This window comes from Hipposideros armiger, unplaced genomic scaffold (genome assembly GCF_001890085.2).
Source record: "Hipposideros armiger isolate ML-2016 unplaced genomic scaffold, ASM189008v1 scaffold_1193, whole genome shotgun sequence".
Classification (NCBI taxonomy): Eukaryota; Metazoa; Chordata; class Mammalia; order Chiroptera; family Hipposideridae; genus Hipposideros; species Hipposideros armiger.
Genome location: NW_017732543.1, coordinates 227,299 through 247,384, shown reverse-complemented (window position 1 = coordinate 247,384; position 20,086 = coordinate 227,299). Strand labels below are relative to the sequence as shown.

At 36.2% G+C, this 20,086-nt stretch overlaps 1 protein-coding gene across 1 annotated transcript in view; it reads right to left on the bottom strand.

The window, feature by feature from the left end:
• The window catches only part of EPYC (epiphycan), a 48,458-nt gene that overhangs the window by 23,046 nt on the left and 5,326 nt on the right, over positions 1-20,086 (bottom strand). Inside the window, exon 3 of the mRNA XM_019632913.1 lies at positions 896-1,073. Within this exon, the coding sequence (XP_019488458.1) occupies positions 896-1,073 (178 nt within the window). The remainder of the gene's footprint in view (positions 1-895; positions 1,074-20,086) is intronic.

The following is a 20,086-nucleotide window of genomic DNA, read 5'->3' as shown; positions in this document are numbered from 1 at the left end:
CTCACCATGCCATTCTCTCTCTCTCTCTCTCTCTCTCTCTCTCTCTCTCTCTCTCTCTCTCTCTGTAAAAATATTTAGGTATAAATCCACTTGAATACCCCCAAGGCTGACACTGACAAATTGTAACAAAAAAATACAGGCAAATCATAGAATCACTTTTAGCACCAGGAATCTTTTCTCATTAGCTAATAGCATGCTCTGGCTGAGATCACCCTCAGGTTACATAAGATGTAGTGGAACGCTTGCCTCTCCTTTCCTCTCTCTCGGCTGCTTCCTAGGACTGAGGGAGAAGAAGCCTGTTTTCCAACACATATACAGACAAAAATCAGAACAGGCTCACTTCAAACCCAGTGTGTGAAACTAGTAGCTACACGTTCCAACCTTTTGAGCTAGTTTCCTCGGTAATAATGAAAGGATGAATAATAACACCTTCACAGGGAGGTTGTAAGAGTCAAATGAGATAATGCGAAATGCCTTATAGCCCACAGATATTATGTGCCCAATCAGTGTAAAATATTATTCGTACTTTTACCACCACCATCATCATCATTATCAATTACCGTGTCACCTTGAACTGCTGTGGCCTGATCTCTCAGACTTGCGTAGATTCTGATCTTGCTAACAGTGTATTCTTTATTTTAGAAATGCATTCCACCACAAAAGTTTTGCATAATGATGCCAGCACATTTTCATCCCAAATTTCCATTATGCCCGAGCTGAATTATTGAAACTCCTTTATATTTGAATACAAAATACATGTGTATCTCCTGCTTCAACCTAGCCAAGTGCAAAACTTTCTCTTTGGGTTATGTGGGTTCCTCGTGGAGGTGGAGCCTGGCAGTTTTGAGGGTTGACCAAGTGGACTTAATTACTGTCCAGCTTTGATGGACCTGACCTTCATTGGTGTGTGGACCCAGAACCCCAGTGAATTCGGGCTCGTGTGGGGAAGAGCCGTCGATCAGCCTGGGTGTAGACTCCTCCTCCTCCTCCTCCTCCTCTTCAGCCACCTCTGGCTGGGGGGGCGGGGTGAGGAGCTCTCTGTTCCCTGAAGGCATCACTGTCGCTATTTCAATCTGAAAAAGAAGCAGAATTTTATCAGGCCACCTTCTCAATCGCCCTGTGTATCAGTGACACAAATATAAAATGTACCCATCTTTGCCACAAGAGGGCGCGCGTGTTCTGAAGTTCAACACAGCGTGACTGGGAGAGCACATGTGGTTCCAGTTACTGCTAATGTTGTTCTTAATTAGTTTGGATTCTCAAATCTTAGTAATAGTTTCCAATGCCCACCTACCCCCCTTTTTTGGTCTTCTTGCTCTTTTAAACATCTTTATGTGTTTGTTCATTCCATAGGCTTAAAAAAACTCATTGTTTTCTAAATACATAGCATTGCAAGAATGCATTCATTGTGAAAGAGTCAAATTAACTCAGAAGTGTGCAAAGTAAAATTCAAAAGTCCCTTTCACCCTGCAGCCCTAATTCTACTCCCCTTGAAGAGAATAACCAATAAGAAATTGATGTGTATGTTTCAGTCTTTTTAATCCTTGGTTCCTTAGATTCAAATAGTCTGTTTCTTTACAATTTATACTTCCTCCAATTGTATTTTACTGAAAAGTACCATTTCTACTAAAATAAACTATATGAAGACATGAAAACTGTATGATTTGATTATGATATGCCATCTCTCATATATTTTCAATATTATTTTGAATAACAAGTATTACCAACAATATCTGGGTATGTTAACATTGACCTTTTTGAGAGTTTTGACAATAGAAGGCATTTATAAAATTGAAAAAATACTCAAATATTTTTTCAGTGATTGCGTTTTAGATTACATTTTCTCTTCTCTTCTTACTTGCATAGTTTAAGTAATGAGTTATTGCTTCTAAAACCATTTGTGTTTAAAATAATCCCTTACTCTCAAGTCCCTTCCTTTGCCTCAGTGTCTATTCCTTTGTATTACTTGATAAACATCTACCTCCCTGATGACCATGTGACCTTATCTGCTCAAGACAATTGGTTGGCCACATGCAAGACCCACCCATTGGGGCCCAGTTTCCTCATGGCATCTCCAGAAATCTCAGATTCCCCCTTTACCATCCTGACATGGCCTTTTGACCCCTTTCATCTTTCTTCTTTATTTGCTTTCATTAAACAAACAAAAAAACACACAAATCACTTTCTAATATTTGATATAAAAATGATATACAAGCTATCACTTTCATGTGTAAAATATATACATAATTAGGCCAGATGTTTTCTGGATATTTTAGATAGATGTTTTCGATAACTATAACATTTTAAAGATACACATTATTTAACATCACTTAGATAAATTTGAAAACATTGCTTCACAAATGAAAATTATCCTTAATAAAACTCCTAAACTTTCTTTTGTCAGTTCACATTTCTGAATTGTGTCTCCTATACTTTTGTAGAGTCTTCCCCTTTCAGCCCTTCCTACACTGTATTGTATTGGTTCTACCCCTTTTCTGCCTATCCAAGCCTGCTTGACTCTCAGTCATGTCGTATTTCTTTGTACCTCAAGGCTGCAGCATAATAGATAATCAACAAGTACTTATTGATTATCATACAAAAACTTTGCTTGTCCCAAAATACATCTAATTCACAGCTCTATGTTTAATTTTAGAGATTTTGCTAAGAAGAATCAATGAATGTGTTAATGCTTACTTTAACACATTTAAAACATGAAATCAAGCCAAAAGTACACGATACTGTATTTGGTGCATTAGGAAGCCATACATGAAGATATTATGGTCAGAAATCTCCACTTGAGAAGACTGGGCACACTTCCTTAAACAGACATACGGTTTCCATCTGCAGGGTCAGAATGAGGCAGATTCAGAAGGAATGGATTTGCAGAGAGACCAAAAGGAGGCTCCAGAAAGAGCGGAAATTGAGACAGATGTTTCATGGAATGGAGGCAGCTTAAAGGGAGAAACACATTCCAGACACGTTGCCTTGAATCTTTAGCTTTACAGGAAAAATGTTTGCCCATATTTTTTGCACATAATTGTTTTTCCACTGATTTGATGTGAAGCTGTAAGATCTCACTTGTCATCCGATATAATGAAGCAAAACAGCTTTTGTGTTTATCAGAAACTGTTTTGTTCATGCTTCCTTGTTATTAAAATGGGAATGTTAAACGACTTTTAAGACCAAGGAAAAGGGATGCCTTTTCAGTTCAGCAGACTTGAAGAACGGTAACCTCAAAGGACTGAGAGCTTTTTGCATTGGAGACACATTTATTCTCACTAGTGAATAGAAGTGAGTTAGGCTTCTCTCTTTTTTCCTCTCTTAGCAATTTTCCTACTGTGATATGAAGTTGTGAGGCAATGCATGCAAAGAAATGAGGCCAGGGAAACATGACCAGTTGGCTGTCTATGTGGCAGAATTTTATGCTTGTGCTGCAGAAACCAAACCTTGAGGATAAACACTAATGGCCAGAAAACATGACTGCTCTTTTTTCTCAAGCTAAGGTTGGTAACACACAAATGCAAATATATAACCAAGCCTCTGATATAAATATCCATCTGTTTTTGTTTTCCCCATTTTTTTACCTTTTTATTTTATTCTGATTTGCTTCCTACTGAATTGACTTTTAAATTTGATCATTGTAGTTCCTTAAAGTTTAAAAACACCATAGGAAAGGTCACTCCTATATATGACCTTGCGCTTAGATGTTACAGCACTGGCATATGTTCTTGACCTAGTACCAGCAGGGTACATATTTGAGTTGATTGGTTTGTGGTAAGTTGTCCATTTCTATTCTCATGTTTACCTGGTCTTAGAACTGTGGATAATTTTTGTCATGGTAAACTGTGCTCAGGTGTGCATTCCATGTCCATGAAAGAGTCTATCTATACCAGCGATGACAGACACTTAGCCCACAGAGACTGGCCTGGGTATGGTGAGATCCCACCTCTCAGCAAGGTCCATGTCAGCCTGGAGAGATACTAGTGCCAAGAAAAGAGTCCCCTGGCCTGCCTCAGTCTCCACACTGACCCCATGTACGTAAGCCAGGCTCTCAATGTAATCTCAAGGTAAAGGGGGCTGCAGTGACCCTGAGGTGTCTCAGAGCTTCTGTTCCAGGAGAAATAGGGACTCTTAGTAGAAAACATTTCAATTACATTCCTTATACCAGATTATGTGTACTGAGATTTTTACCATTAATATTTATATTGTTATTAATAATACTGCAAAAGACTTGAGACTTTCATTCTCCCATAATCGGCAGAGTTACCTGTAGAAAAGTCTTTCTGTACAAGTACTCAGCACCATTTTAAGTAACAATCACATTTGGTTAAAAATAATTTAAACCAAGTCTATGTGTTCCCTAGCAAAAAGCACATTTAAATTATCTCTATTGCTACCATTAAGCCTACTTAACTTTTCTTAATGTCAGAGTAAAAATATGGAAAAATAGTGTGTTCAGAAACAGCAGTCACAGTCTTCCTACTTGTCTCGTTCACCACTGAACCCCTTTAGCACCGACTTCTCGTCGAACGTGCTGATCCCTCTTGTTTAGGATGGTCACAAGCTATTTGCTGCTGTTAAGCATTGTGTTTGAACTAATAAAACATAATATGTTTTATTTTTTGATATATATTTTTTAAATCTCAGCTCTTAGCCTGCAGCTAAGTTTCCAATGAGAAACTTCATGAAAATGTAATAAATGTGTGATGGGAAAGAATGCTATGGAAGAATTCAGATTATTCAGGTTTGATTCCTACCTTCATGAATGAATGCAAAGATCATTGAATGAGCAAATTTGTAAATGATGGGAGGCTTGGCACACTTTATAATTATTTAATCAAGCAAGTCTATTCCAAGCATTACACTTAAGTTATGATCAAATGTCCATTTTACCTGTCATTATGACTTTCTAAACATCACCAGTACCACTATGTTTCCTCTCTTCTACTACCATTGCCATAATCTAAGTTACTATCCTCTCTTGCCTGGAATACAGCAAGAGTCTACTTATAGGAAGTTGGGATCTCCTGCAGTATATATATTTTCGCCATGAATGAGCATTAATTATTGAAAAGACAAAACTCATCATGTGAACCCTGCTTAAAATATTTTAATGGCTTTGTATTGTCTTCAATAACCACAAGAACAATGGCCTTGCACAAGTTCTGTAACGTATTGGCTAAGAGGAAGGATTCAGAGTAGATGATTTGCCTAGCTGTGAGGTCTTGGGCAAGTTACTTTACCTCCTTGAACCTCAGTTTCTCCATTTGTAAAATCCTGATATAAATAGTATAGCTGGGTTAGGATGAAAATGTTAATACACATAAAAACACTTGGAATAATGTCATACATACAGTAAGGCCATGGAAATGCTTGCTATTATTTTTAGAAAATATTCAAAACTCTTTTACTTATAGGGTCCTCATGGTTTGGCCCCCCTAGTGTCCACTTCCTCGGTCTCATTGTGCTGTTTTGCTGCACTGGTCATCTTTAGTTCCTTAGGTGCTCCATGCTCCTTTTCATATAGGACATTTGCACATGCTGGTCGTTCTGCTTGAAGCTCCCTCCACTCCCCATCTTTTTTTTTTTTAAGTTTATGTTATTTTATTTTTTAACAGCTTTACTGGAGGTATAATTGATATACAAAGAACTGCACCATTTAATATGTACATATAATTTGTTAAGTTTGAACATGCACAAACATCTGTGATAAGCCATCACCACAATCAAGGTAATAGACATAGCCGACACCTCCCAAAGTATCTTTGTAATTAACTGTGTATTGAGCTCTCATATCCAGTTCAAGTCTTACTTCCTCAGGGAAATGCCTCATGACTGACATGATACAGACAAACATGCTTGCTGGCTTCCAGAGCATGTGTACTTCTTTTTGGTACATCGACCATTACATGTGTGGTAGATTAGTTTTTCTAATTGTTGCAATTATTCCTTCCTCAGATTTATGCTCCTTTGCAATATAATTTTTCAACTCCTACAATCACAAAGTAGAGGTTAATTTCTCATTCCTTGAATTTTGAAATTAGACCGGATTTCTGATTTGTTGTGGTGAACAGAATGTATTGATGTGGCATTGACTTTGAGGGTTGTCCAGACACACTGCGTGTTTTTATATGCCCTCTGGGAACCCTGTCCAGTCATTATATGAACAAGGTGTTAGAAGATGAGAGGTCACGTGGAGTGGAGGAAAGCCATATAAGCTGAGCCCAACCTAGTCCAGTGACCCAGCAGCTGGTCACCAAAGTGACCCTAGTGCAAACGCGAAGCATAACACAGCACAAATGGCTGAATTACAGAATTATGAACTGAGTGAATGGTGTTTTAAGCCACCTCAATTTGGGATTATTTGTTACACAGCAAAAGATAAGTGATACAGATTTTTATGTTGTAGATGTGAATATTTGATTAATAGGTATCTCCCCATAAGGATAAATATATATCTCACTGTTGTTTTTTTCACCATTGTATTCCCATCTCCTACCCTCGTGTGTCTGTCCAGCAATTAGGCTAGCAAGTAGTCTGATTAGCATTGTTGAATAAGTGCAAGTAAACAATGGGAATTCTAGATACTTTGAGGGGAGTTTTGGATATCAGAGTAACAAAATATTTTAACATACTACAAGTGCATGGGAGAGCAGGTGTGAAAAGCAATTAGTTATGGCTCAGACATCTCCACATCTGCCAATGGACCTTCATCATAGGTGTGAACATATTGTGAAAGGAAACTAAATGAGGTATGCTTTGACTTCATTAGGTGAAATTGGTTTTGAACCTACTGCTGATCCAAGGATTTGGTTAGGTATATTCTATATTTGAGGGAAAGGTGGAATTATATGCTGAGTCAGAGCCACTCCACACGATTCCGAGAGGCACTGTTCATTTGACAGTCTATGTGAATAGCGCTCCCTGGATTTATAAAACGTAATGACTCTGCAAAGTACATGTTAACTATAAGAGATCAGTGAACCAATCCTGACACTGAGGTTTCCCTTATCTTTTTTCCTATCCTCTTTATCTCAGCTACACTTATTGCAATTTTGACATAACGAGCCAATTTAGGCAGAGATGGGAAAATTGTGTATTAATCTTGTCTTTGCTTGTATGTACAATTTGGAAATGAGGACAGTACAGTAAATCCCTAAGGAATGAGAAAGCATGCATACACTGAGATCCTAGCTGACTTATTAATAGTCAGTGAAAAATAACGATGTAGCTGTTCTTATTAGAATAGGAAAATGCAGATTTTTATGTATAAAATGTGATTAGGGACAGAGTCACAGTGAGGTTCCCACCCCAAGAAATTTAAGTTACTTTAGGTTGTTCTCATGATGCAAAACTGATCTTAAAAATGCAAACTGAGAAGAGACCATTTCTCCCAAGCCCTTGGGAGCAGCTTCTTAAATCTTGACTCCTGATTGATAATAATACAGCTAAATAAAGACAAAGTAAAATGCAAAGCATGGCAGCCTATGAAAGTCGAGTTTAGGAAAAGAAGAGTTTGTTGCTGAGACCAGCATTGTTTGTAGGAGAGAGATATTAAATTTGTTGAATGTAAACAATATAGCCACTAAAGAGATCATCTCTGACTCAGAGAAAAGAAATTTCACTTGATCTCTTCATGACTTAGCTAAAAATAATCAGCATGGATTGAATACTCACTACATAGGAGAAGCTGTTAAGTTCTTTCCATTGATTATCATGTCATTCTCAGAACAACACTACGTAGAAGGTACAATAATTGGGCACATTTGATAGATTTGTAAGATGGAAGATGAGAGGTGGGAGGACTAAATAAATTCCCTGAGGCCACACAGCTTCTAAGCAGTGAAAGCTTGGATTTGAACTTAATCAGTCTTGCCACAGGCCTGCTCAACTTCCTTAATTTTGATGCTGTAGTCAGCCAAATAATATTCTGCTGAATAATCTAGCTTCTTAGAAACCTTCATTCTGAGAAAGAGGGGCCTGGAGAGGGAAAGTGAGCATCATTGGGAGATGACTATTCACATTGTAAACTCATAAATGGACTTTCTTGTTCATATTTTAATCCTTATATAATGTTTGCCTGACATCATTCATCAACCTACAGTGTGATCTGATCATGAATGATTATGTATGACCCTGAAGGCTGAACATTCCGTTGCTGAACCTGAAGGCTGAAAACCATTCCCAGGCCCTGGAGCCTTGTGTGAGCACTTGGCTGTCAATCAAACATCCCCTGAAATGAACAAGGATATGAAAAATATCATGGAACATAATGTAGGTAGATAGTTAAACTCCAGCAGCATTTATTATAATTCTCTCTCACTTTTGTGAGAAATAAGTTTTAGGTCAGAATGAAATTTAAGCCTGGTTAAACACGGTGGCTGAGACAATTCCATGTGTTTACCAAACTGTTTTATTTTCCTCCTTGGTATTCATATATTTAGCCAAACTATATTTCCACATTCTTTGAATCTAGATTGTGTTATGTGGCTAGTTCTGGCCAACTGAACGGGAGAGGAAGCAATACGCCACATCTGGTCCACATCAGTGAAGAGCAAGCACACTTTCTCCACACTCTTTCCCTTCCCTCGACCTGTCAACAGAAGATGCCACAGTGACTTTGAAGTCCCAAAGTAAAGATCGTGAGGTTCTAGCATGAAAGAAGCTTGAATCTCTGAATAGCTAACTACTTGAGGGATAGTAGCTTCTGTGGACAATCCTTTCAGCAAGATATAATTTTTATTGTGTTAAGCCGTTGGGATTTTGGAATTGCTTGTTACAGCTGCTAATGTAATTTGTCCTAATATAGACGTTTTCAATTTTTGTTTCCTTATCCATTTCCTATTATAATTATACTGAGGGGATGATTTCTAACGTTTTTATCAGTTGATTTACCTAGCTCATATCACTAACATTAGAAAAAACAAAATGCACTTTTTTTGTCTCTCTTATTCACTCTGATTTCTCTTTTGCAAACAATTGTTCTTTGATCTTGGTTCTTTGGTGTAGTATTTCCTGAAATGTACCACCAAATTTGAATGAATTCACCATATTGCAACTTATTTATTTTTATATCTCAATGTTTTATTAACTTGATAAGTCAAAATTAATAAATGTATATAATTAATGAATGTCTTCAGATCAAATATAAAAATTAGTGGTTTTTGGTTTACATCAAAATAGTATAAAATCATAACATTTAATATTGACTTGGTAGAATATTAAATATGTATTTATGAAAGCATTAAGTAAATACTTTTTTAGTTTTTTTAAAAGATCTATCTAGATGTATGCTTATTCTTTATAAATTCATAACTCTAAATGGTAATGCTGCTTTATATTTAATGCAATGTTTAAATGAATAATTTAATGCAAAAAAAACAAGCACTGATGGTTTGAGGGTTTCATTTAATCATACCCTCTCTAGTCTCTTGTGGGACCTCAGCATTTTGTTGTTCACATTTATTTTCTCATTTCCCATTGTTGCCAGAAAATGTCAATATTCCAATTTTAGTTGTCAGAAAGATTTTTCTACTAGAGTTTTATCCCAGTTCATTAGGGATTCCATTCAGCATCATTCCCTTAGGCTCCAGAAACTTAATAGGTTTCCAGTATCTAGTCTTGACAAATATATCATCTAGTTCTAATTGAATGTCCCCAAATAATATTTGGTAGGGAACTTTGGCAAAGGCTTTAGCAACACTATCTAAGAGCAAAGTCAGTTCATGTTCCCTTTCTCCTTACTGCTCTTGTTCCCCAAGTAAGAATGCCAGAAGGACAATTTAGTGTAGGCTGAAATCAGTAATCTCATGAGAATGGGGAGAGGGGGGAGGGAGTCAATCAAAGTAATTGAAAACAAAGAAGTTGGAGCGAAAACCAAGAAATCTGAACCTAGCTCTAGCTCTTTATTTTATAATGGAGTAATTTAGTATTTTTTTTTAAAGTTTCAGTCTTTTCCATCCTAACACAAAGCAAATTGTTCCTTTTAACACAGCCTTTACTGAGGCAAAAAGTATAATAATATGTAGAACTTCTCTGCAAAAAACTGCTGTTTACTTATGATGATGATGATGATGATGATGATGATGATGATGATGATGATGTACATAAGTTATTTTGAATAGAAAAACATGTGCGTTTATAGCCGATAGCCCAGGGAGGACCAGCTAATAGCTAATTGCCTTTGAAAAAGATAATTATTACATTAAAACATTTTGCACTATCAGTGGTAAGGCTTTGTAAAATTTTACAAATTTAGAAGCATGTCTTTATCTCTTAGAGGCAGAATGACTTTACAAGAATTCAAAAGACTGTACAAAACTGGAATGCTAGCCTGAAGCCTCTTATTGCCACCCATATAGTCTCTGTAGTTGCTGCAGCCTCACTCGGGAACCTAATTGTAATCAAAGATTGTTGATGACTGTAGAACCAGAGCAAAGAACTCTAGGTAGCTCAGGTCCATAACAGCATAAGGCAAAGGAAGGGCTGTTTTTCAAGGATCAAAATATCTGAATTGGTTGCCTGTTGTAAGTTTTTGCAGTCATTAGCATGCTAGAAATCACCCTGCCAAAAGAAGGCTGCTGAAGAGTCGTTAATTGGCTTTGATCACATTTTACTCTATGATCTTTCTTTTTTCTCTCAGTGCCAAAATGTATTGATCCCCTTGAATCTCCATTCTGTATATGTTATAGATTCAATATAGTTATAGTAGAAGTATTTTTATCTTAAATATATTGGATTTTATTCTTTCATATTCATGTCTTCACAGTTTTAATAACTCCAAGGAGAACACACATAAAATTTGATCCAGCATCAACATTTTTAGATGTATTTTCTTCTTCTCATCTATGTTAAGAAATGTAGTGAATAATATATATTTGCAGGCATATCATTTACCTTTATAAAGCCCACATTAAATGTGACAGGAGAGATTGGCATGATGCGGTTGTGATTATCCTTTAGGGCCCACCTGTCTGTATCTTATAGCAGATGCATTCACATCACAAGCCAGTAATTATACAGCTCGATGGATGACAACAATACCCAGAAATAATTCTTGAATTATGTCAATGCTTGTGTATGTGGACCTTAATAAACACAGTGTAAGCCCCTCTGTTCCTAGTAGACTCTAGACAGAGTTTACCATAACTTGCCCTGGGAGTGTTAGAATGAGAAATTGGTGAAATTAGGAATGATCTGGTGAAAATTAGGCAGATTAAAGGAGGACAAGACAGGACAGTGAGAGTTCAAGTTCAACCCTGAAGTTAGAAGTTAGTATGATGGGAGAACATATCTGAGGTAGGATTATCCAACTTAGAAATATGAAGATTTCTAAAGTAATCTCAAACAATGTCACTTTTGGCAGATTTATGACTTACTGATTATTTTTTATCTGTCTCTATGGAAGATGCTGCAAGAGAAAATCTAGAGGACTATGTTAGAAAGACAATAGTCCAGACCAGAAAGAAAAGAGATGCACATAGCACTAGAGAAGTAAAGGGACCAAATTAAAAACATATTAAACTGGTTAAACAAAAATAGTAACTGACTCATACTGAAAGTATAGCCAGGGCAAGTCAAACACCAAATCTGGGTCCCAGAGATTTTGATTTCAATAGCCTGGGGTATGGCCTAGGCATTAGGATTTTTAAAAACTCTAAAAGTGGTTCACATACATGGCCAAGGTCTAGAACCACCACTCGAGAGGGGAAACTTATTCCTGCAGAATACGATGTAGAAGACAAAAATGCTAACTAGGTCCTGGGACTTGGAAATATTGAGTAAAGTCTTGAGGGGAATACAACAGAAGGACTGCTGTTCACTAAGCCCCCAAGGGCCACAGGCTTCGGAAACAACAACAGTGTCAGTTCAGGAATCGCTGAGGTTGGTTCTCCAGCTGAAACAATAATTACAACAACAAAACATGAGGAAGAGCAGAAACTCTCTGGGAGGTAAGTTTCATAGATTCCATAGCAGAAAGCAGTAGAGGCCAATGGGGCATGTAGCTTCCGGGCTGGAGCACCCCTCTTGCTGAAAATTATTGCTCACAAAAACATCTCTTGCCTGATACAATACAGCATCAGGTGCCAGCAACCCAGGGCTATAGAAAAATGGGATTCAAAGGCTGTGAGGATGAAGGGGAAAATAAGAGAAAGAAGCTTCAAGTAGACCTGGTGACTGGGCCTGCCACCATCGTATGTTTAAAAACTGCACTAAAAGCATGGATATCTCAAATGCTACTGAGAGAGAAGCTATTATGTTAGTTCAGTGCTACTCACATAAGTGCATCAGAATTACCTGGAGGGTTTGTTAAATCCCACTATCACTGGACCCCCCTCTAGAGTTTCTGATTCATTAGGCCTGGAGTGGGACTTGAGAATTGGCATTTCAGATGGGCTTCCAGGTGATGAGGACGCTGCCCATTCAGGTACTAACAACACATAGAGAACAGCTCCTCTAATAATGGTAAAACACTGCCATAATTTAACTCCCAGTGGGAAATTTCTCCAAATTTTGTTTGAGCTCAAAGTTTGCAGACAAGAGACAGTGAGCATAAACTGAGCCACACCTGGGTGAGGCTATCCCAAGATTTCTTCCAGCTTCTGACTTCTTAGTTACCACCAAGCCTCTTTGGGGGTCCCTGGCAACTATTGCCTAGGATAACTATTTTAGGGACTCAGCATTAACTTGGTCTTTAAATTTGATGGGGGTTGGAGTCAGTGTTGTGATAATAATGTGTGTGCAAATTAATGCTTCATTCTCTTTAAATATCAAGGCCATGGGAGAGTTGGCAATGAACTAATAACAATGTTTGTGCCTCTGAAGAAACTACGTCTGTGTCTGTAAGAGTCCATTCAGCTTGCAGTTACTGAAAGGATCTAGCTTGACCCAGGCACTAAAATCCATCTAGCTGAGATGAAGCAGAAGGAACCAGGGATGGGGCATGTTGGACTGCATATTCTTTGGACTTTAAATCAGAAGCCAAACAATTCTGATTTTGTGTTGCAAACCCTCTAGATTTAAGCAAGTTTAGACTTCAATTTGCAAGACATGTTCATCTGTAGTCTTTTATTTTTCCTCAAAAACTTAATAGAAGTAGAGAGGCTACATACAAATGTGTGTCATCTTTATGTTTCTGTAATTCTATTATTGGAATCTATTTACTTAGTATTTAATGTCATTGCAGAACCTCTCATAAACTCTGTTACTAGATTATAAGACTTGATATAATTTGAGGTAGAACATAGGGCAGATAGTGAAATTTCAATCTCAAGTATAGAGAGGCATTTGAAGCAAAATCATTGATGCTCTTAGATCCATTTCAGGTCTTTCTGGGGTCAGAATCTACAGACCGCCAGAGGACATCTAAGAGTGATAGTTGGCAGGGAGTAGGTCTCAGGAAGGTAAGAGCATGGCTGTCCTAAAAATGGGCTGATTTTCTCTCTTGAAGGAGAGAACTATATTGAACTTAATGGTTAAGCATAATGGCTTGAGAGGCCACAATCCTGGGGAGAGGGTGCATCTCCTGTTGGCCCCTGTACTCACCCTTCCAAAGGGAAGAAGAATGACAGGGTAATTTGTGAGTAGAATAAAGAATGAGTACTGGGTGGTTCATCCTCCTTTGGCGGGGGAATTGCCTCCTTGTCAACGGCATACACTCTGTTTTGCCCCTCCACACACACGCTGAGATTTACTAAATCAGGCACTGTCCTAAGGCCAGCCTTGCCTGCAACTGCTGACCTAGTCTATTTCTGAAGTTTTGTATTAGGAAGTCCACAGTTGCTTCAGACTTAAGTCATACATTTCAATCTAGATTTTATCAGTAATAAAGGGGTATTCTGAGTCCCACTTCTGCCTCTCTCAGTTGATTCTGAAGTTAAGTAGGGCATAGGAGGTGCATATATGGGATGCTTTAAAACATAACACTTATTGCCTAGGAAAATCTTCAATAGTATATATATATATATATATATATATATATATCCATATGTGTTATAATAAAAAATAGCATGCATTTTCATATATGTCCCCAACTCTTGGTTTCATAGTATGTTCCCAATTCTTATTTTTTCTTTGCCTCACTTTCTTAATTTATATTTTATATACCATAATGTAGTATAACGAATAATTAATAATAAATAATACAAGATGTAATATTGTGGAGAATATAATACAATGTACTGGATATTATGTATTTTATAAATTAATTTTATAAATTATATAATACAATATATTTGATGTTATATATTTTATAAATTATTTTGTGAGCTATTATTGCATATAGATATTGTATCTATATTTGTATTTATTTTATAAATCTATTTTTTCACAAATTTGTATTCAGGTAAGTAGCCTTAAATACTGTTCAGAAAAGGTATGGATAAATACATGAGTAAAATAATGTATATCTCAGATTTGCTGTCAGGTCTGAGACTGATGACAGTTTTGGGGACATAATCTCTCAGCATATGTATATATTTTGTGACTGAACTCATAGAAACCTGTGTCCCAATAGATTGCTACACATCTTGTTTATATTTTTTATTTTTACTTCCTGTATTGCAGGGGTTGGCAAACTGTGGCTCGCAAGCCACATGCGGCTCTTTGAGTGACTTTTGTCTCAAAAGTTTGTCGACCCCTGGAAGAGCCAATCCTATCCCTCACAACAATTTAAAAATTATTCGAGAGCCATAAATATATTTTTACAAATAAGGAAAATTTAAAGTAGTATTATAAATGAAACTATGATAATTTTATTTCCATTTTCAGTTTTACTTCAGAGCCACATGTATTTATCCAAAGAGCCGCATGTGGCTCGCGAGCCACAGTTTGCTGACCCCTGCTCTATTGTATTGCAACTGTGTTTTTATAAGATGTCTAGACTGGGAGGTTCTGAGGGAAAAAAAGGGACTTGGTCTAATTTATCTGCCCCTCTTCCTGGATCTCAGGAAAGATTTCTAAGTGGATCTAAAGTGAACCCATGCCCAGTGGAATTAGCCTTCATTACAGCTCAAATCCCATCATGTCCATGAAGACTTTCCTGGTCACCAGCCAGTAAGCTTCAGTGGCTATTGATTGAATACGTGATTTGATAGTAAAGCTAAGGTGTATTAAACATTTGTTATGTACCAGGCTCTATGTTAAACAGTAAAAACGTTTCTCTTAAATAGGAAGCCAAGGCTCAGAGGGGTTGCATGGCTGTCCCAGGCTACACAGTGTGACAGACCTGGGACTCACAGAGCACACATCATCCAACACTGTGAAAAACTGCCTCCCAAGGATAAAACAGGTGTATACATGAGCAACACCCAAAGCCAGTGGCTTTCCCCACCATTCTTTGCAATGTACATGTGTTAGTGGTTTAAGTGCCCAGGCAGTCATATTGGAAGCACATGTCCTCCCCTATTTTTTCGCTTCGTTTAGGATCCCCACTGTGCCAGTAAATTTTTAACCAGTAAGTCCAGATAATATTGAAATGATAGGCCTGTCTCCCATTTTTATTTAAGTATTTGAAATCCAGAATGTTATCCGGATTTTCACTCCAGCACAGACTCAAGTGTTTGTTAAGCAAAACAGAATTTTAAATTTATATTTCTCCCAAATTATCCTCTCTGTCGATAATAAATCATGAAGCTATTCTGTGTTGTTGTCATTATGTCAACAATTCCTTTCCAAATATGTTAACAGGCTCTGAGCTGTTCAGCCTGAGCTACTGAAGAATATTCTTATGGGTTTCACACACTGGCATGTCGATATGGTAAGTGCAACGGAATTCTGCTCTAAACATTAGTATTCAAATTGATTTAAGTGATCCATATTAATTATCTAAAAGAATGTGACCATGAGCAGTGGCAATGAGAGCTGTGTCTTATTTTCTATTTTATCTTGAAAATGGATGAGGAAGAAATGGGTTTGGCAAAGATCACTCAATCCCCATATTCCTGACAAAGCAGCTTTCAGTTCAGAAGGATCGTCTTACCTCTCTCTCCCTTAAATACTTTGACAGCTAAGAGAGTTGCTTAGATATTGAATTCATTATAATCACTTGAAAATTCTTGTTTTTCTGATTCCTAATAATCAAGTTACTTAATTTCAGAGAAAAGAAACCTCAGTGTTAGACACAGCTAACAAAAGTAAAGATTAAAGAGAAGAAGCAGAAAAAAATAATGAAGCCTTTTAGTGCCAAAGTCTCTCTGGTTTGGCATTAAAAGAATCTGGTTTAAATTTTACTCTGAAACTTACTAGCTGAATAACCTTGGGCAAAATTCTGATCTTCAGTTGTTCATAATAATAATAATAATTGTAATAATAATAGTCATATTTTACTTCAAGGGATAGTGATGAGAATTAACTTAGGCTTGTGGTCTCATGAGTAATGTATAATACAAATTCAAACACAAACAAGTCACAGGCAAATACTGTCAGGGTTCTTATTATTTTTTCCTGATGAGCTTACATAATTGTATGTGTTTGTTGCTTCATTTTTTTTGAGGTTTTCTTTTTTTTCCCTCAAGGATTTTTTTTTTAATTTATTGAGGTGACAATGGTTAGTAAAATTACATAGGTTTCAAGTGTACAATTCTCTAATACATCATCTATCTATCACATTGTGTGTTCACCACCCAGAGTCAGTTCTCCCTCCATCACCATATACTCGTATTTGACCCCGCTTATGAGGTTTTCAAATAGTTTAAACTAAGAATCAAATAGTTTAACACTGTTTTTAAGAGAAGCATGTGAAAGGTCAACCATCAACCATGTTAAAAGCTCATCAGCAAAATTCTTCCCTCCTATCCTACAGAGCATCTTTGGTGAATAAGTATGGTAAAGAGAAAGATTAGCTTTTGCTATTTTTTCAAAATAATAGTTAATTCAGGTTGACTGAAATGTTAATAAGTGACTTTAACAAAGATACTTCTTATAATAAGAGGTGTTTCATATGCAAACCATATATTTAAAACTTTGAAACATATTTTATAAATTGTCCAAATTGAGACATAATTTTCAATATAAAAAATAAAAGTGTTGCATGTCTTTTGTCACCGGAGGAAATAAATAGTAGAAATATTACTGATTTAATCGCCTTTTATTCAGAAAACACAGAGAGGATTTTTGAGACAAGCTACCCAGTAGCATTAAGTAAGTTCTATACCAATTGAATGCATTTAGATAATCTAAGTTTAAGATCCTTCTTATATATCATCATCTAAAATAGACATTGATTTCTATAAGTAGTCCAAAATTAGTTTGATTCTATTTAAGTAATTTCGGGTGTTACAGGGCATCGACATATATTCTAAAATTATTTTGCTTGGCACAATATTATTATGATGACAAGGGAAAAGAAATCATTGCTCAATTGTTAATTGATACAGCTGTCTTCATTGAGTTCTCTCCTATCCTTACAGCTCCAATAAATTGAATTTTCATTCCTTTGACAAAGCTTATAGCTTCTTCATCTATAAATGCTATTTTGGAAGCTGAATTTATTTATTTCAATGGAATTTTCATTATAGGGATGATTTTAAACAATCTAGCTACTTGTTCTCTGTATGAAAAAGAAAAATTGGCCTTAATTTTAAAATCAGTGTGAGTTATAGAAAAAAAAGCATTTCTCATTCAAGAAATTTTCTATTGGTCAATTATTACCAATATTTTTATTAGTTATTTTTATTTACTTATGAATGCATACCCTATCTCATTCCAGAAAAATTTTCAGGCAGTTTTCAAAGCATGTATCATAATACTATATATGTATATGCTATTATACATGGAAATATAATAAAATAATAAATAAATAAATATATATATATATATATATATATATATATATATATATATATATATATATATATTGAAGTGATTGCCCATAACTTAGATATATGCTGCAGAATGCTTATCCACAATTATTCTTTGAAATAGCTAGTTTCAAGCCATTCTTTCTTATAGTAATTAGGTTAACAGTCAGTTGTCTACAAAGGTTACTTCTAGTTCACATTATTTACCCATAGAAGAATGATTTTCTTTCTCTTTCAGGAGTGTTGGAGCACTTGACATTCAGTTTAACGAAAACCAATATGAAGTTAAAAGGACAATTTGGAAATTGGTAGAAAATGGGGGAATATAATACCATCTTTTATTAATTTGCTGAAGATTATATTGTGATATGAGAAATAACATTACTATGATTATATACCATCAGTAACTGTGTAATCTTAGTCAAGTTACTGACCTGCTCTTTGCCTCAATATCCTCATCTATTCACCAGAAATAACAATATACTTCATAGTTTTTTTTGTGAGAAATAAATAAGACAATATTGGGTTGTCGGAAAAGTCATCATGTATTTGTTTCTATATTTTTCATTGCAAAAACGCATCATGACTTTTCCAACAACCCAATATATATGACATGCTTAAAACAGTACCTGGCATACAATAAGTGCTCAATCAGGGTTAGCTATTAGTCATCAGGAAGCAAAAAGTTTATATTGTGGTCTCACGCACGGCTCATAGCCAATTCCTATTCATACTATTAAAGTAAAATAAAAGCTCAGTAACAATTGCAACAATTTTATGTTATACCAATAAATGTATCCATTGGGTAAGACAGAGCATTGGGATAGAATTGCTGTGCCTGAAATCTGCTCCCATCATAAAATCCAGCAGGTCCTGGGCATTCCAGATCATCAGAAATCACAATCACAGTCTGGAATGCTATTACTGCATATAAATTTCAAAAGCTGAAATACTTTTGTGACCTTTTCCTAACCGCTAAGGAGGTAACAAATATACTACCACCAGTAGAAATCAATAAAGTTCTCTTGAGATTCTAAGCCTGAAGATGGGGGGTGGGATTTGGCTCATTGCTTAGATAAATCAGTGGACTCACAAATGCAAGCCTTGCAGCAGTAAATTCAAATTTCGTTTCCAGAAAAAAATGTTTAATTATTACTTATTTATTAGTTTTCTATTGCTGCATGATAAATTCCAGAAACTGAGCAGCTTGAAACTATACGCGTTTTTTAACTCTCAGTTTCTGTGAGTCACAAGTCCGGGGCTGGCCTGACTGGGTTCTCTCCTCAGGATCTCACAAGACCAAATTAAGGTGATGGTCAGGGCTGTGATCTCATGTGGCGCTCGGGGTTTCTTGTATCTATAGGACTATGGGCCTTCTAAGCTTTCTGGCTGTCAGCTTCTCAACACCTAGCGATGTCTCCATGTGTTGCTATGTGGACCCATTTATCTTTAAAGCCAGAAATAGTTTCCCTTGCATTGAATTTTTCTCATGTTTCAAATTTTGCCCCCAATCTCAAGACACTGATTTAAAAGGCTCTTAAGTTTAGGTCAAACTGACCAAGATAATCTTTTTAAATTTTCAAATGTACCATATAACATAACCCAATCACAGAAGTGTATCCAAATGAATCTATGATGTTAAGAATTATAAAAAAAAAATAAAATAAAAAAGGAGTTATAGAGGGCATAGACACACCAAGGGATGGGCCACTTAAGGGGCACTTAGAATTCTGCCCATCACATATGCCAGAAGCCTAGAGGATTCATCACTCAAAGTCTAGACCAAAGAATCTACTCCACTAGCCTACAATGCCAAGTCTTAGAATTTATAAGAAATAAACTGGCATTTAGAAACACTGTTCAATTATCCCATAAATTTACAATTTTAGAATACAAGTTGCCTTTTCTATAGATAACATAAATTCTAGACTAAAACAGACTGAACCATACATACTCTTGGCATTGAGGACAAAAAGTAAAGAAGCTGATCTCACCATTCTCCATGTGGTTCATTTACTGTCAATTATTTCATCAACTGTGCCCTCTCTGGGTGTATTATCAGGTCTCATTCAAAAAGTGTTAAAAAGAATCAAGAACATGTGGAATAACTGCCCTTAACTTATAAGGAGGCAACAAATAATCTTACCAGGGGTCACCAGGATCTGAACTTCCAAGACTACATTCAAGAAATTAGTCTTTCTCTGACTGACTTATTTCACTTAGCATAATGTTCTCTAGTTCCATCCATATTGTTGCAAAGGGTACTATTTCCTTCTTCTTTATACCTG